The 16,944-nt window shown below is 42.9% G+C and overlaps 2 protein-coding genes across 2 annotated transcripts; both read left to right on the top strand.

The window, feature by feature from the left end:
• Positions 1 to 4,219: 4,219 nt before the first annotated feature.
• Positions 4,220 to 8,958, top strand: LOC306914326 (E3 ubiquitin-protein ligase RNF13-like; the record flags this gene model as incomplete). The annotated part of the gene is made up of 2 exons (XM_079491323.1): positions 4,220 to 4,960; positions 8,953 to 8,958. 2 exons carry the CDS (start codon positions 4,220 to 4,222, stop codon positions 8,956 to 8,958), a joined length of 747 nt encoding a protein of 248 aa, XP_079347449.1.
• Positions 8,959 to 9,119: 161 nt separating this feature from the next.
• LOC306914325 (polyubiquitin) lies at positions 9,120 to 9,602 on the top strand (the record flags this gene model as incomplete). Its single annotated transcript, XM_079491322.1, has 1 exon — positions 9,120 to 9,602. Exon 1 carries the CDS (start codon positions 9,141 to 9,143, stop codon positions 9,600 to 9,602), a length of 462 nt encoding a protein of 153 aa, XP_079347448.1. The 5' UTR covers positions 9,120 to 9,140.
• Between the last annotated feature and the right edge of the window lie 7,342 nt (positions 9,603 to 16,944).

Below are 16,944 nucleotides of genomic sequence, written 5' to 3'. Positions count from 1 at the left end.
TGTTGTTTGTGGTTTCAGTAGGAGTAAATAATGGAAAATAAAGGTATGTCATTCGGTGCCCTGATGACAATGTACTTAATGGAGTAAGCTGAAGCCTGTTACTTTAGCAAAACTATTTGATTAATAATAATACATTATCACAATTGTAGACAAAACATACAAATCAATAGGAGTAAATAAATATTGTTTCTATATTTACCATGGAGTTGTAAAATGACTCATTAACTTAATTAGGCTAATTATGAACTTAATGAATTATTCACTAATCTATAAATTGATTGTCTTTTTACTTACTGAGTTGTACCTATTCATAATTCCTATGAGGTTAGTTTATATGATCATAGGGCCTACATTTAACCGGACCAACCTCAGGGATTATTTTCCCTTTTGGCCAAGGGAAAGAGACAATGTTTTGTTCTCCAGATATCAATTAGTATTGATGTGCAATTGTGCACATGCAATGTACATTTTATCCCGTTTTTGTACACTACAGGAGTTTATGGGAAAGTGATCAGATATTATATTATCAGATTCTCCTCTTTATTGAGCAAATGCACAAAGGGAGACTTATCATGGCCTTGGCTTGTAGGGCTTCCGTACAACACATCCGGGTCCACAATGAATAATTCTTCTTTTCCCACATCACGCACTGAGCCGTTAATCCACTGGCAATGTTCTGTTTCATGTCGGTGTAATGTGGGACCCGCACGGAACACACTCGCAACATATGGTTGTGAGTGTTGAGACAGTTTAGACTGGACCGGCTCTCTGCTGTCCATCCGCTCCGAGGCCGATGTGATCCAGCAGATCTTGGGTACCGCGAACATCAGCCAATGTTTGTGTTCACACAAACACACAAAGCTGGTAATAGGAAGAGCTAGCGCCCCTCAAAAAAGCCTGAATTGTGACTGAATGTAGGGTGACGGCATTCTGCCTAATACAAGATAGGCAAAAAGTGGTGTCTGCACCATCTTGTATTGGCAGAATTGGCAACAGCAATCATTACAGGGGAGACGCACAAAGAAAAAATCTTTCACTTGGTTCTCGATCTTTATCATGGGATGTGTACAATTGTACCTTGTACATTGAACACTGATAGACTATCTTATTAAATTTTTTCCTGATCTAGACTGTCATAATACAGCAGTGCGTTCGCTTACTGTCACCTTTGTATGCTTTTTGTAGTGGTATTTTTTTTTGTTTTTGTGATTAGTATTTTATTGGATTTTCTTTTTCAGACGCAAACACAACACCCACAATACCAATAACGGCAATACAGAACAAACAAACGAGAAAAAAAATAAAAAGGGTTTGACACAAATCGACAGTCACATTACAAAAAGAAGAAAAGGGGGGGGGGGGGGGGGGGCAGCCAGTAGTCTGTCATTACGTAGTACTATCATACAGAAGGAATCTGTCCCACTTCTGGTGGAACTGATCTATCCTATTTTTCATAGAGAATGATACTCTTTCATATGACGCTGTACTGTTTAGTAAGTTATGCCATTCTGTGATTGATGGTACGTGGGCTGATTTCCATAATTGGACTAGCAGCCTCCTGCCCAGCATTATGGCTGTTTGGATCCATTCCACGTGTGTGGAAGGAGTTATATCTTTAAGAATAGAAGGATCTCCTAGTATAAATAAACGGATATCAAGAGGGATATCTTGACCAATGATTCTCTCAATGAAATCATGTATTTGTGTCCAAAAAGCTTGTACCCTGGGGCACTTCCATAAGACATGGGTCAACGTACCTTCGTTCGGGCACTTCCAGCATCCTGGATCATTTTCTATTAAAGATTTTAAACTGAATTAGCCTAGTGCGAATATTGCGTGACATGTGCTTTGAATTGCCTAGTATGTTGACCCATTCTTTTTCTGTAAAAGTAGTTTGCATGTCTTTTTCCCATACCATTTTCAGAGCACTAGTAGTACTAACTTTCTCCAGCAACATTGAGTAGTAGAGCGATGCTTCGTGACCCCTACCGTAGCTAGTAATAATAGAAGAGGGAGTCTTGGTGTTTTTTGTAGTGGTATTTTTCACATCCCATGTACAAACATTCCTTCGTGAAATTCCAGAAGTTTTTTTTTCTTCCTTTTTTTTCCCGTGTTGTCCTTTTTTCCAAGTGCTCCTGCCTCCCAGACGTCTTGTTAGGAACAAGACTTAGGATTCAGTCCCCTATTTCATCATTCTGCTCACAACAAGCCTAGACAAAGGTCATAGGTCAATTTATCTTGAAGGAGACAAAACTTGGTTGAAATGTTATTTACTGATTTTGCACAGTAACACTTTTTCATAGCATCAAGCTGACTTCTTTCTTTTGATCGGCTACTTTATCATGGAATGCCATGTCACCCATGTGTGCTCATCAGCTATGTGACAGACTCTCAGAAAGATCCATACTATAATCCATACTAATACTGTGGAAAAGTAATTGTGATGATAAATGTGATTAACAATTGACACACAAGACACTAATGCAATCTGTATGTAATGTTAGATAGATTTGATTGATCCCTGTGGGGAAATCCAGGTGCCTTAGCAGCCCAGTAGTAAGCATGAAACACAGGATAAGTAGATAAGAGTAGAGAGATACAGCAAATTAACCCTAGCGTCCCTATTCTTGGGTGAAAATTCATTGAAAATAGCCGATCTACCAGTTCAAAATGCGTTACACCGCAACGTTGTGAGTTTGTGGATAGGCCTACTCTGTTTTCTGCGAATATATTTCGGTAACACTTGCTGGAAAAAAAGGAGGGGGCAACTGGGCAACTCCTGTTGACTAAATATATAGGGTTTAAGAGGTTAATTTAGATTAAAATGAGAACGCGCTCAGTGGAACACATCTGTCAGGTTGAGTGAAACTCCATATTTGTCTATGACGTCGGTCATCCACACCATTATCTATGATGTCTGACTCCATATTTGGCAGGGCTATTTGACAATCCGGTCCGGCTTCCATTGATTTCCATTATGTCAGCTTAAAAATATATCATACCTGTATGTGAAAAACCCTTGGTCTCACTGGCAGTGTGCAAGAGAAAGTTTCCGCTGATAGGTTCAGTGATTTGCGAGATTAGCCCTAGACAGCAAAACAACACACACACACACACTTAAGGGATGAAAAACATAACCAGCCTTTAGCCTGGTGGAGATACGTAGACTTAAAGTCTGATCTAATCTGTCTGCATTTTGGTCCGACTGGGCTGGTGTACGGTATGTGTACTGTACTGTGTAATGTATAGTTGAACAAGCTGAGCTAGTGCACTTGTAGATCTGCTATTTTTGTTCCAAATGGTTAAAAAAATATAAATTCATGAGCTCATACAGTAGCTCACATGCTGGAAGCTTCACAGCTTTACAACCATGACATCATTTGAGTTCCATGAAGCTCACATGCTTCAAAGGAACACTCAAACTCAGTGTTTTGAGTCATAATCTGAGCTTTGTGGGGTATCAAGAAATAAAACGTTAGGGGCGGAGATAAACAAATAAATAATAGCGATTGAAGTGTGTGTGTGTGTGTGTGTGTGGGGACAGGGCGCCCCTGAGGTGTCTATACTTGGCCCCCTCTTTTTCCCCCTCTCCACCATATCTCCACCATATGTGTTGTGACACATTATGTGCTTGTATTCTTGGTCTGCTATTTTGCCAATTTATAACATGCCCAGAACAGAGACGCTAGCCAGGGTTCATGTGGTTGAGAAAGTATTTTAAATCAAAGTTCACTCCATAGTTCATACTGGATATGCTCCTTCCTGAGGCAGCAGGCGGGACACTAACCTTTGTGCCATTGGTTACACCTGTAGCACTTCTCTGGGCCACAATGGTGTCGGAGACAAAGCCCCTATTAGCATGTCCACCAAAGGCTGCATTTTATGAGCTGCTAGACTGAAAAGATAAGCACACCATGGGGCCAACCCATTGATATGCAATAGGGCCAGATATGCTCCACTGTGATTCGCTGGGTTTCACATTAATTCGGAGGTGTGTCCCAAATTAGAGGGTAAAATGTGTGTGAGAGCCTCACTTTACTCACAAGTGTGTTGGCTATTGACTTTATAACATTAACAAGGCTCCTTGATGGAATTCAGGTTCTTAACGATGCCACTGTTGTCGACCATAGGGATCCAAATCGTTTTAACTGTCCTCAACCTGCTGCCTGTTCAGGCAGACATCTCTGCTTACTCACTCGACAACACTGGATGGACAAGGATGGACTTTGAAGACCTTCCTCTGCATCTCGGCAAACGCATCCAGCCTTGGAATGGACTGACGGGCCTCTTGGTCGTTGCGTGGCGAGAGAATCCCTGTGAGTCCATTAACTCACCACCACAACTACCACCACCTCAGAGAGAGATTGTTGCCGGTAGAATTGCCTTCTACCCTGAGCCCCTGCCCTTCATCATCCTCATCAACGGATCCGACTGCAACTTTTACAAAAAGGTCCTCAGCGCCGAAGAAGCCGGATACCAAGCGGCCATAATTCACAACGTGGACTCCAAAGACTTCATCCGATTGGACTCCAAAGATGTCAGGAAGCAGATAAATATTCCAACCCTGTTTGTGACCGAGGAGACCGCCATCTCCCTGAAGGAGGCCTATACTTATGACAAGGGGGCCCAAGTCATCCTCTCCATCTACTCGCTCTTCTTCACCTATCTCATCATCGTCATGCTCATCATCATGCCCGTCTGCGTGATCGTCTTCCCCTTCATGGCTTTACTCCTGATGAGCAACTGGTTGCTCAATAGACTCATGCTGAAGAGGCTCCCCGTCCACACGCACAAGGAAGGGGACCCGGTGTACGACATGTGCGCCATCTGCCTGGAGGACTACGAGGAGGGAGAGAAGCTCAGGGTGCTGCCATGTTGCCATGCCTACCACACACGGTGTGTGGACCACTGGCTGACCACCATGAAGAAGATGTGTCCCGTTTGCAGAAAATGTGTGGAGGTTTGTGGACACAGAGAAACACAGAGAAACTGTACTGTTTTTTGTTTGTTGATTTCACACAATGTGAGGGGCCATCCAGATGAGGACGATTTCGGTGTTTCTCGGGCAAGTAATTAGCCGATCTGCCCTTTTTGTCACACGGAGACGGCGTTTTGGGGGGACTTTAACGGCTAATTTTGAAACTACCTTCCAGAGTGGGAAAGTTTGGAGACGCGACTTTCACGTCTCCGTGTGTACAGCGAATGCCGCCTAATTTGCTGAAACGGTGATGTCATAGTCCCCTCGCCCCCTCCAAACTAACTAGTGTTAATGGTTTATTTCACCATAGCCACTTACATATAAGTATCACAGCTATTTTATATTTGCACATAATGTCTATAAATCTCTTCTCCAAAAATAGCCGATCTGCAGCCCGCATGCACGAGCTTGTAGAGGAGCTATTTTTGGAGAACAGATATAAATTATGGTGATTACCAATCCGGAAAGACAAGAAAAAAAACGGATCTTCTACAATATTGTTACTATTAAATGGTGTAGTGTAGAATAGATTAGTATATATAGGCTATACAAGATAGGCAGCACAGCCACCGCACGTTCCTCTCAGGCAGGTCTGACTGCGCAGTGCACAGTGCAAAGCATGCATGGACCTCATCAAAGTGCTTCTCTTCTTGGGTGGAAATTAAACATTCTTTGTGTAACTTCAAAACGGCTTTGCATTGAGAGACCACAGGTAGGATAAACACATTGTTTACTGTCCATATTCCTCTATAAACGGCCTGTTTTCACTGTTTCCAATTGCTCTTTTTTTATACTTTTGTAGGCTATAGCCTATGTGCAATGATTAGCGCTGTGCTGCCACTGCCAGCAGGTGTAATCAATCTATAAACGAGCAATTATCTGACATTCAGAGGTGTTGCGCACCAGCGAATATATATTCAATCTCCAAAGTCAAACTCATAAATTCACAATGTACCATGCCGCTCCTCGTTGTGAGCTGTATGATGATCTGAGAGAGAGAGAGAGAGAGAGCACCCCTTCTCTCGAGCGAGAAGAAGGTGTGCGTGCGCTCTCTCTCTCTCTCTCTCTGAATGTGTGAATCACTTACTTTGTGGTGCTGCTCGTTTTCAGAAGAATTAATCCAAGGTTTGTCATATTATGATTTTAAAGTAGGTATCAACTTTAGCTGGTAAATCAGTGTGTGCAGAGTGAGAAGCATCACTGCTCTGCAACCTCTGCTGATTAAATTGATATGACCTAGATAGCCTATGTCATATGCGCATCTGAGATAATTAGTTATTTGGCAACACCTGTGTGAAATACCAATAGTATAATTTATAAAATGCTTTCATATTGCCTTAGAATAAGCTTTTTCTTTTTTTTTGGGTGGCCATCTACAGGCCGGCAATATGTACTACAGCTGTATCTTGAAAACGAAGCAGTTTACCGGTCTCGTCTAGACCCGTACATAATTAACATAACCGCAATGTAGACGCACAAAACTTGTGTAGTGAGGCCCTTAGGGCCTCACTACACGAGGAATGTAGCCTTCTATGTTTCCCATGCCAATACAGGCCTGATTGAATTGAAAAAGTATGCTACCTGCCAACTGTATAGAGGGCCATCAGATACACATACTTCCCACAGATTTGAAAACATGACTAAATTCTGAAAAACTGTATTTTTTCTTCATTCTATTTTAATTGTAGGCTACATACATTTCTTAGTGTTGATGATTATTTTATTTCTTTCTTTTTTTGCAATGTGAACATATTTTTATCTTGCCCTTTGAACTGATATGGAGAGGATACCAGCATCCAATGTAATATGTATAATAAAGGAAACCTGTTATGCATTATCAAAAGTGTTATGAAGTGTTTCACAATTTCACAATTTAAATTACTTTTAAAATGCTAAATGACTGTACCTGGGGGGGGGCTTTGGAATAGGGTCCAAATGGCAGATATCATAGATAAAAAGCACTTTCACCTAGAAACTCCATTCACACTTTTTATAAATCAGCTTACTGTGGAGACACATGCTGGAACTTTTTACTTTGAAATGATTTATAGTTTCGGAGTTATTTAACTTAAACGCCCAATGCATTCTCAATGGCAGGGGTGCCCACACTTTTTTGACTTGAGAGCCACTTTCAAAATGACTATGATGCAACAAGATCTACCCACCAAAAAAATTATCAGATCGCATTGCTGAAATTTGTATGTGGAAAGTGAGTAAACTACCTCGACGCACCCAAGGTCTCCTGTCTTGCTGTTTCCTTGCTCCACAGTATATAACTTTGTAATGCTACTGACGTTTGTGCACAACAATCTTCAAAACAAAGTAATACATTGTGGGTTTGAGCTGACAGGCCCTTCTAAATGTCAATCAAGTCACCGTAATTCAAGTGGCAACATTTAAATTACATTTTTTTAGGGGCATGTAATGTGATCTACCTGCACAGCCCTTGTGATCTACTGGTAGATCGCGATCTACCTTTTGGGCCCCCCTGGTTTAACCCATTTAGGCCTGAGGACGATTCTAAAAAGGACTTCTGAAGCCTGACCTAAGTTTTCTGAAAAACTTCAAATATTTATATAGCAGCATCAAATTTTTGAATACTGTACATATTGTACAGAACCCCAAAATGGGTTCCCGGCCTGAGGGGATAAAACACCAAAAGCTCACAACACAACGCCTTGCAGTGCGACTTGTTGATGCAGATCATCCAAAAACTATGGAAACAAACTATTAAGAAACAAAATGTAAAATCAATTGATTTGTTTCAATTAAGTATAATCGATTTGTTTCTTTCTCATAAAATAAGTCACTGTAAATTAGTAGGCTATAGCCTACTGTACAGATTTAACTGATACTGATACTGGCATGTTTGCCAAGTTGTTTTTAAGCCCTGCATCAAAAATGTACAGAAATATCAACAGCTTCACATGCAATTGAGAGAGTTTCCTATATTAACCTTTCATATTATGTACGGTACATATTTATTTATGTTGGCGAAAAATATCCCCCATATTATACCCAATATTGTCTTGCCTTTCTTTTTGATGGGCGCTATAAGACCCTCCAATGTCTGGCTTTCAGACATGACGTAATGTGGCAGCCAAGTCTATAGACCTTGTCTTATTCATCCCCTCCAAAAACTCAACTCTACCCCACCAAAAATCATCATGCCTCCGGTGACGTCATGTGGCAGCCAAGTCTATGGATTATTAGACCCCATCTTGTTTTAATTAATACTTCATTGTGTCTTAGCTTTCATTGTGTGTGCCCACCCCCTGACTTCATCATCATACGTGTCATCATGATAAAAAGCAAAAGGTATGCTTTGCTGTGATTATTGGCGTTCCACATGTAGGCCTACCCCGCTACCCGTTAAATAAACGGTAACGCGGCTGTCTGTCTGTAGGCTTTATGGAGATTTCTGTATCTGTCTCTCGGTTCCTTTTATTATGGCCATATATGGAGGTCTGTGTCAGGCAATGACAGCAGGCATGGTCAAATAGAGTCCAGGCCAGTCTATGACGCCAGTACGATGAAGTCAAAATGCTGAAAACAAAATTACATAATAATTTGTTTGATGAATGAAGTAGCTTTCAGGTAGTGACTATAACGACACAAGAAAAGTCCATGCTGTGTTGTAGTGTGTTGTTGCCTCCAATTTAGGCATTTAGCAGACGCTCTTAATCCAGAGCGATTTACATTAAGCAAGAACAAAAAGCATGGGAATACATCACATATGTAAAATGCATTTATCGCGAAACATGCGTAAGCTAAGAACGTAACTAGAACATATCTATATAATGACACTATACCTATAAACTATACATATATGCTATACTATGCTGTACATATATACTATGAAGTGCTATGACTACATACAATGCACTTATTGTGCTGTCTACATGACATGCTATAAGTCTGTTTCAAATGCTATATAAGTCTAAGATGACTCCTAATTTGGGGATTGCGTGTAGTGTTAAAACAAATCTAAGAGAACCAATCACAGCAAGGTCAGTAAGTACTATGACAGAACTGTGACATCACTGTCAATATAAGAGAGGGTACGTTCAAGCATTAAGTGCAGTTTTCAGTGTTGGTTGCAGAGGATAGGATACTACGAGACTAAGATAAAAGTATAGATCGTAAGCCAAATTCCGCAAACATGCAGATTTTTGTGAAGACCCTCACTGGCAAGACCATCACGTTGGAGGTTGAGCCAAGTGACAACATTGAGAATGTCAAAGCCAAGATCCAAGACAAGGAAGGAATTCCCCCTGATCAACAGAGGCTGATCTTTGCAGGCAAGCAACTGGAAGATGGACGCACCCTTTCTGACTACAACATCCAGAAGGAATCCACCCTCCATCTCGTCCTGCGTCTGAGGGGAGGAATGCAGATCTTTGTCAAGACACTAACTGGTAAGACCATCACCCTAGAAGTGGAACCAAGTGACAACATTGAGAATGTCAAAGCCAAGATCCAAGACAAAGAAGGAATTCCCCCTGACCAGCAGAGGCTGATCTTTGCAGGCAAGCAACTGGAAGATGGACGCACCCTTTCTGACTACAACATCCAGAAGGAATCCACCCTCCATCTCGTCCTGCGTCTGAGGGGAGGGCAGTAAATTATTCCATAATCTTAGGATTTATTTTTACCTTACTTTTTTTTACCTGGCTACATAGTTTACATTTAAGTAATGCACATGATAGGGGCCCTGGGGAATGACTGAACTCAGGACCGACCTGATAATCAATGATTAAAATAACTAAAGGGGAAAAAATAATACAAAACTAAATATTAGCAAATAAGTAATAATAAGTAAATTACCAATATATTTGCAGAAAGAAATCTATTAAAAGAAAGATAAAAAGTGGTGAGCGTTGGCTCGGGCGGCCTGGCTGGTAATCCAGTCTGGCAGTGTGCCGCGGGTTCGACTCCCGATCCCGACGGCCTTTACTGCATGTCACCCCCCCATCTCTCTCCCCATTTCCTGTCACTCTGTCCCTCTATAAAAATATAAAAAGGCGAAAGCCACAAAAAATATCTTTAAAAAAAGGCGAGCGTGGTGTCTCACCGAGTAAGAGTGCATATACCATGATGACATGCAATAATGTGCCTTGGGCAGATTCAAACCAGTGTCAGCTGCGGGAAGAAGGAAGAACTTTCTGATCTTCATTATTCATTACATACATACATACATACATACATACATACATACATACATACATACATACATACATACATACATACATACATACATACATACATACATACATGTTTCACAATGGGGCTCTATGGGCTGGCTACTAGACTAGTATGTAGTATATGGTCTCGTATCTCGTAGGCATCTGACAGTGGGAATCCCACCCTGGCCTGGGATAGGCTGCCTTCTAAAAGTTGCTAGGGACGCTAAAAAGTCGCTAGGGGCGACCCTGTGCAACCCTGCACTTGAAAATGTAATTTCTGTTTGGAGCTGGTGGAGAGACAGGGAGACCCAAAACAAAATACAAATAGCCTAAACTGTTTCAATTACAACATTTCTGCCTACCCTGTGTAGCCTACATCTGCTCATTAGTTAAAATGATCTAAATGGATCTAAAATGTGTGATTCTGGATTCACTTGTCACTTGTCAACAAGTCACTTGTTTATTTTTTATTTTTTTGTCATCAAAGTTTTTTATTGATTTTACAATAAAGCATACAAAATACACATGACTTACACAAAAGAAAGAGACAAGAAAAACAAACAAAAAACAAAACACAACTAGCAGTCAAAAAAGAAAGTCACGTGTTTATTAAGTTGTACGGATTTAATGTCCTACCCTGGACTTGATACCAACTGAACTTGCACTACACATCATAAAGCTGCTGCAATACAGTTTAATGTAATAGCACATATCAACCAGTAGGTGTCCTCCCGGCACAAGGGTCTATATTTCTACAGTATGCAGTCCTGTGCAGTGTGAATTAAATGAAATGAAACTAGAAAAAGTGCCCTTCTGGGCACAGGTCTCCACCAGCAGGATAGGTGTGTGTGTGTGTGTGTGTGTGTGTGTGTGTGTGTGTGTGTGTGTGTGTGTGTGTGTGTGTGTGTGTGTGTGTGTGTGTGTGTGTGTGTGTGTGTGTGTGAGAGACGCGGCTTTGCCTGTTGTAGCGCCACCATGAGGCTGATTTGAAAACTGTCAAGTGGCATTTCTTCCAAAGCCTAGTGGGAATATGCATGCACAGTTTCACCACAATCGGACACTGCGTTGAGTAGTTGTGGCGATTTGTACAAAGCGGGCTACTCCTGAAAAGTTTAGAAGCCAATTGTAGCCAATGAGGGTGGATTCTGAGAAATCAAACAAACCCGTCTTGATCACATGACTATGGAGAGCATGTGTACCGATTTGCGTGAAATTTGGATAAAATCTGAAGGAGTAATATTAGAAAATGTGTTTTACATATGTTGGCCTCCTGGTGGCGCTATAAAGAGCAGATGTGAAAAATTCCAGGCAAAGGTTTTTCCTTGGCCTCTAGGGAGTTGGCATACAAAGTTATCCACAGATCCGTGCAGTTAGAGGTAAAAACACTTTTTGGCCAGTTATAGTGCCACCATGAGGCTGAGTTGAAAATGTTCATGTGGCATTTCTTCCTCGGCCTAGTGGGAATGTGCGTGCACAATTTCACGGAAATCACACGATGTGTTCATGATTTGCAGCATTTTGTTTGAAACTGAGCACTCCTGCGAACTTTGGAAGCCAATCTTAGCCAATCAGGATGGAGTCTGAGAAATCTGAAAGATCCGTTTCGTTGAATGGCTCTAGAGAGACTGTGTACCAATTTGCGTGATGTTTGGACAAAATCTGTAGTTGTACTGTCCAAAAACTTGTTTTGCACAAAGCGGCCTCCTGGTGGCGCTATAACAGGCCCTTCTGGAAATTTTGGGGCAGAGGTTCATCGTTGGCATCCAGGGAGTGTGTGTGCAAAATGTGGCATCGACCGGGTTAACGGTGCCGGAGATTAGCTGTTCACAGACGGAAGGACGGACGGACGGACGGACGGACGGACACACACACACACACACACACACACACACGGACGGACGGACGGAGTGCAAAACATACTCTCTCCCCATGCCTTCGGCCTGGTGGAGACAAAAATATATATTTACCCAGGGTATCTGGGCTAAGCTCAAGAACTTGTTTCCAGCCAGGCCCTGCTCATAGAACACATTTCATCGTAGTGGTTCAATGCCTTGTTCAAGGGCACTTCAACGGTGGTAATTTTAACGTGTCGGACGGCTGATTCGAACTGGGAACCTTCCGGTATCAAGACCGCGCCGCTATCCGTTCGGCCACCGCTGCCACTGTGTGTGTGTGTGTGTGTGTGTGTGTGTGTGTGTGTGTGTGTGTGTGTGTGTGTGTGTGTGTGTGTGTGTGTGTGTGTGTGTGTGTGTGTGTGTGTGTGTGTGTGTGTGTGTGTGTGTGTGTGTGTGTGTGTGTGTGTGTGTGTGTGTGTGTGCGTGCGTGCGTGCGTGCGTGCGTGCGTGCGTGCGTGCGTGCGGTGCGTGCGTGCGTGCGTGCGTGCGTGCGTGCGTGCGTGGCCAACAACAAAGATGAATTGATCTGTGGTCAAATTAAATGTGTTGTAGTTGTAGACTTGTAGTATTGGGGCCACAGTCAAAAGGTCAAATTCCACTGACTAAAAGGAGGTGGGGCGGTGGGGTTGACTCCAAACACAAGGCCGAGCCGAGGCTACTCCAAACATCCATGGGAGAGATGGGGCTGCGTTTGGGGGCGTAGTGTAAACTTTGTTGGTCCTTAATTACCTTGTAATAGACAACAGCTGCTGCAGTCTGGAGGGATCTTGAACCCCATCATGGTAGGTAAAGAAGCACTTTCTCATCTCCTTTGTTTGGAATCAGGGGCAGGGGAGTGTTTATGCTTACCGGTAATTTATTTTGCCACAGGCATGCATCTATATGTTCTTTGTCAGAATAAATGAATTACTGTACTCCGCGGAAATGGAAAAGCTGCTCTAGACAAAGACACATTAAATGTTTTGATGTAGTCCTTATTTAATAAATATGCTTTGTTTAGCGTTTTTTTGGGGGGTGTTTTACGATATGCCCTGGCCTATAGGGGAAGAAAGTCGTGCACTGGACATGGGACTCAACAACAGGATCCCCTCGTTGCTGTCACCTTCCAATAGAATCCCAAACGCAAACAGAAGTTCCTGGAACTTCCTCGAAGTTCCTGGAACTTCCTCGAAGTTTAAATTAGCACTGAGGGTGAACCAATGCTTCAGCTTCAATGCTTCAGCCACCAGTGATGTCTACTCTAGTAGGAAATGTGTACAAGATAGGATTGGCAATGTGCAATTATCTGCTCCACTATTTGTGTGTCCTGGGCCTGGTGAGAGCAGTAGTGGACCTGGTGAGACGTAGGAGATGCCCAGACAGGAGTCAACCCACAGAGCCTAGTCCCTCTGCTCCTCCCAGTCCCGGTAGAGTAGTTCCGGAGAAACGGATTGTGTGGCCATGGTCTTGCCCTAATGGGACTGATCGAGGGTAGCTACTGGGACGTACGTCGGGATACCGGCTGGGTCACCTGAGTGAGGATATGATGTTCGAGAGACCCGAAACCCCAATAACCTTGGGATACATCACTGAGGATACGTCCCAGGTGCATCCATGCGATGTTTTCTTTAGTTCTGTGTCTCACATTCATATGCCTATGTGTGCATTAAACAATGTACCAACCTTGTAGAATGTCCCACCTGCTCCTCTGAGTACACCATCCCCCTTTGAATGCATTTTATTCAAAGGAATGGACATAATAGCTGGTTTAATTAGCTGGTTTAACCTACTTTGCTGTAAGACAGTATTGTCCAAAAATAGCCAATCTACAAGCTGACAATATGCTGCACGTTAGCTTTATATCTAATAATGACATGCCCAAAATAGAGATGCCAGATGAAACCGACCTGGCATTCACCTTCACCTTCACCTTCACCTATCCCGTAACCCCGGAGGGTCGTTGGGGCACCACAGACGATCTGCTGACCAGCTCTCTCCATCCCTCTCTGTCCTCGGCAGCTCTCATTGCCTCGCTGAGTTTCAAGTGTGTCCATTCTCCGATGTTATCTTCCCATCTTTTCTTTTGTCTCCCTCTTCTCCTGCCACCTCGTACAGTGCCTTGCAGGATGGTCTTTGCAAGGCCTGAGGATCTGGTGATGTGTCCATACCACCTCAGTTTGCGCTTGATGACAGTGGTCAGAAGGTCATCATGTGGGCCGACGGCTTGGCTGATCTTTTGCCGTACCTCCTCGTTTGTGACATGTTGGGTGTAGGAGATACCCATGAGTCTTCTGTAGCATCTCATCTCCATGCTCTGTATCCTCCTCTGTAGCTCAGCTGTAAGGGTCCAAGTTTCACAAGCATAAAGAAGGATTGACATGACAAGTGATCGCAGTAGTCTCACCTTTGATGCCAGACTAATGTTTTTGTCTTTCCATATGGGCTTGAGTTTTGCCAGGGCAGCAGTTGTTTGCGCAATTCTGGCAAGAACTTCCCGTTTGGATCCTTCATCGGACACGATTGCTCCAAGATATTTGAAACTGGAGACCGTGTCCAGTGACTGTCCGTTTACTTGGATGTCTGAGCGTATGCCGCTGACGTTGTTGGTCATCATTTTTGTTTTTTCTGCATGGATTTCCATTCCATAGGCTCGGGAAGTGATGTCCAGCCTTTCCACTAGGCTGGCAAGTTCGTTTTCTTCTCCGGCAAGCCCATCAATGTCATCCGCAAAGCGGAGGTTGGTGATTGGTCTGCCTCCAATACTGACAGTTCCTTCATGGTCTGCCAGGGCATCCGTCATGATACGCTCCAGAAAAATGTTAAAGAGAATGGGTGAGAGAAGGCATCCTTGGCGCACTCCAATTGTTGTCCTGAACCAGTCTCCGATAGCTCCGTTGTAGATAACTGCGCTGGTAGCTTTGTTGTACAGATGTTGAATGACATTGACAAGGTTAGGACTGATGTTATACTTCCTCATGGTCGCCCACAGCGCAGCATGCCATACCCGGACCAAGGCTTTCTTGAAGTCTATGAACACGTGGTAAAGATGTTGTTGATGCTGCAGATATCTCTCGCAGATAATCCTCAGGTTGAATATCTGTTCTGTGGTGCTCCTCCCTGCCCTAAATCCAGCCTGTTCTTCCGCTATGATCAGTTCAGCTTGAGGTTTTAACCTATTCAGTATTATTTTCAGAAGGACTTTGCTGGGATGGCTGATGAGACTGATGGTGCGGTAGTTTTGGCAAAGTTGAAGGTTGCCTTTTTTCGGAAGTGTGATGATGAGTGACTGTGTCCATGATGTAGGCCATTCACCACTCTGCCAGATTTTGTTGCACAGGATGGTGAGGGTGCCGATCATGGCATCTCCCCCAGCTTGGACGAGCTCTGCTGTGATGTTATCCACTCCAGCTGTTTTTCCTTTTTTCAGTGCTCGGACTGGCATTATACTATTGAAATGTCATTGACAGTGTTGTTTACTGTGCTCTGTACAGGTTCGCCATAGCAGCACAGAACCTCCACCTCCCCACTGTAAGTCCTAGACTACCTCCAAATAAACCCAAACAAACAGTATACAATCAACATCTACATTTGTTTTTGTGTAAATAATTGCTGAAACTTCTATAGAAAAATGAATGGGAAAGGTGGCGGGGCTGGGACGCTCTGACTCAGTATTATGCGTGTCTTAAGTACCAGGTCTTATTACTTAACTTAAGACCTGGAGGTGTGATCAATGCCATTTGGCTATTCTGAGTGGCCAAACAGCATTGACCACGCCTCCAGGTCTTAAGTTAAGTCATAAGACCTGGTACTTAAAGGGGAATACATTTTACTATGTCATTAATATACCTTAGAGGTAATAATAAAAAAAAATCCATCTGTTCTGTGTTTCCTAGAAAAATCATTAACAAAACAATCATTAACATGGTGAAACACATCTTGATGACATCATCAAGAAGTGATTCACCATGTTAATGATTTTTTTCAGACCTCCAGTTCCAGGAAACACAGAATGGGGGGACCTTTTTATTATTTCCACACAACAGCTCTAAGGTATATTAATGACATAGTAAAATGTTGAAAATGAGTGGAATGCCCCTTTAAGACACGCATAATACTGCCCTCTGAGTCTAATATGATGGTCAACAGCACACATAATGGTATGCTCCCAACAGGATGGCTACAGTCACTTCTACGCTGGGTTCATTATCATCCAGGCTGCTTTGGTGGCCATCTCCGGCACCCTCGCTTCCTATTGCTGCAAGGTGGTCAACTGCTGCTCACCAGCCCCCACAATGGTAAACATATAAGGGAGTTAGTGCACTCCAGTTAATAAGTGGAACCATGAAGGATATTTGTAGAGGGAGCTAAAACATTTGTAAGGCAGCGTGACTCATTCAGCAGCTGTGTTTCTACTGGAATACCCAAATAAACGTATAATTGCTGGCATAGGCAATGGGAGAGTCATTCCCATGTGCCCTATGATATGATATAGTACTTTATTGTCAGTTCACACTGAAATTTGTCTTGCGACCCAGCAGCCAAGTATGCAGAATACATATACACACATTTGACACACAATGGTTACAGTCAGTGGCGTGCACATTTAGAGGGACAGGTGCTCAAGTGGAAAAAGGGCAGCCTGTGGAACTGGCCAGTTGCCTTAATAGTGTGAAATTTATAGATTTTGGTGCATAAATAATATACTAGAAGTTTTTTATCAAGAATTGATCAATGTCACCATAGTCCACGTACTGTGCAGTACAATTTCATTTTTTTTCTCCATTCTTTTTTAAAAGGGCACATTGCTGTCCAGAGGGCAAAGGGCAGGAGCTCTAGCACCACCTAGTGTCTATCTGTGCACGCCACTGGTTACAGTCATGTGACTTTTCACACCGTAGTCTTAGTG

This window comes from Electrona antarctica, assembly GCF_951216825.1.
Source record: "Electrona antarctica genome assembly, chromosome: 21".
NCBI classification, from domain to species: Eukaryota; Metazoa; Chordata; class Actinopteri; order Myctophiformes; family Myctophidae; genus Electrona; species Electrona antarctica.
This window is presented reverse-complemented; position numbering and strand designations above follow the sequence as displayed.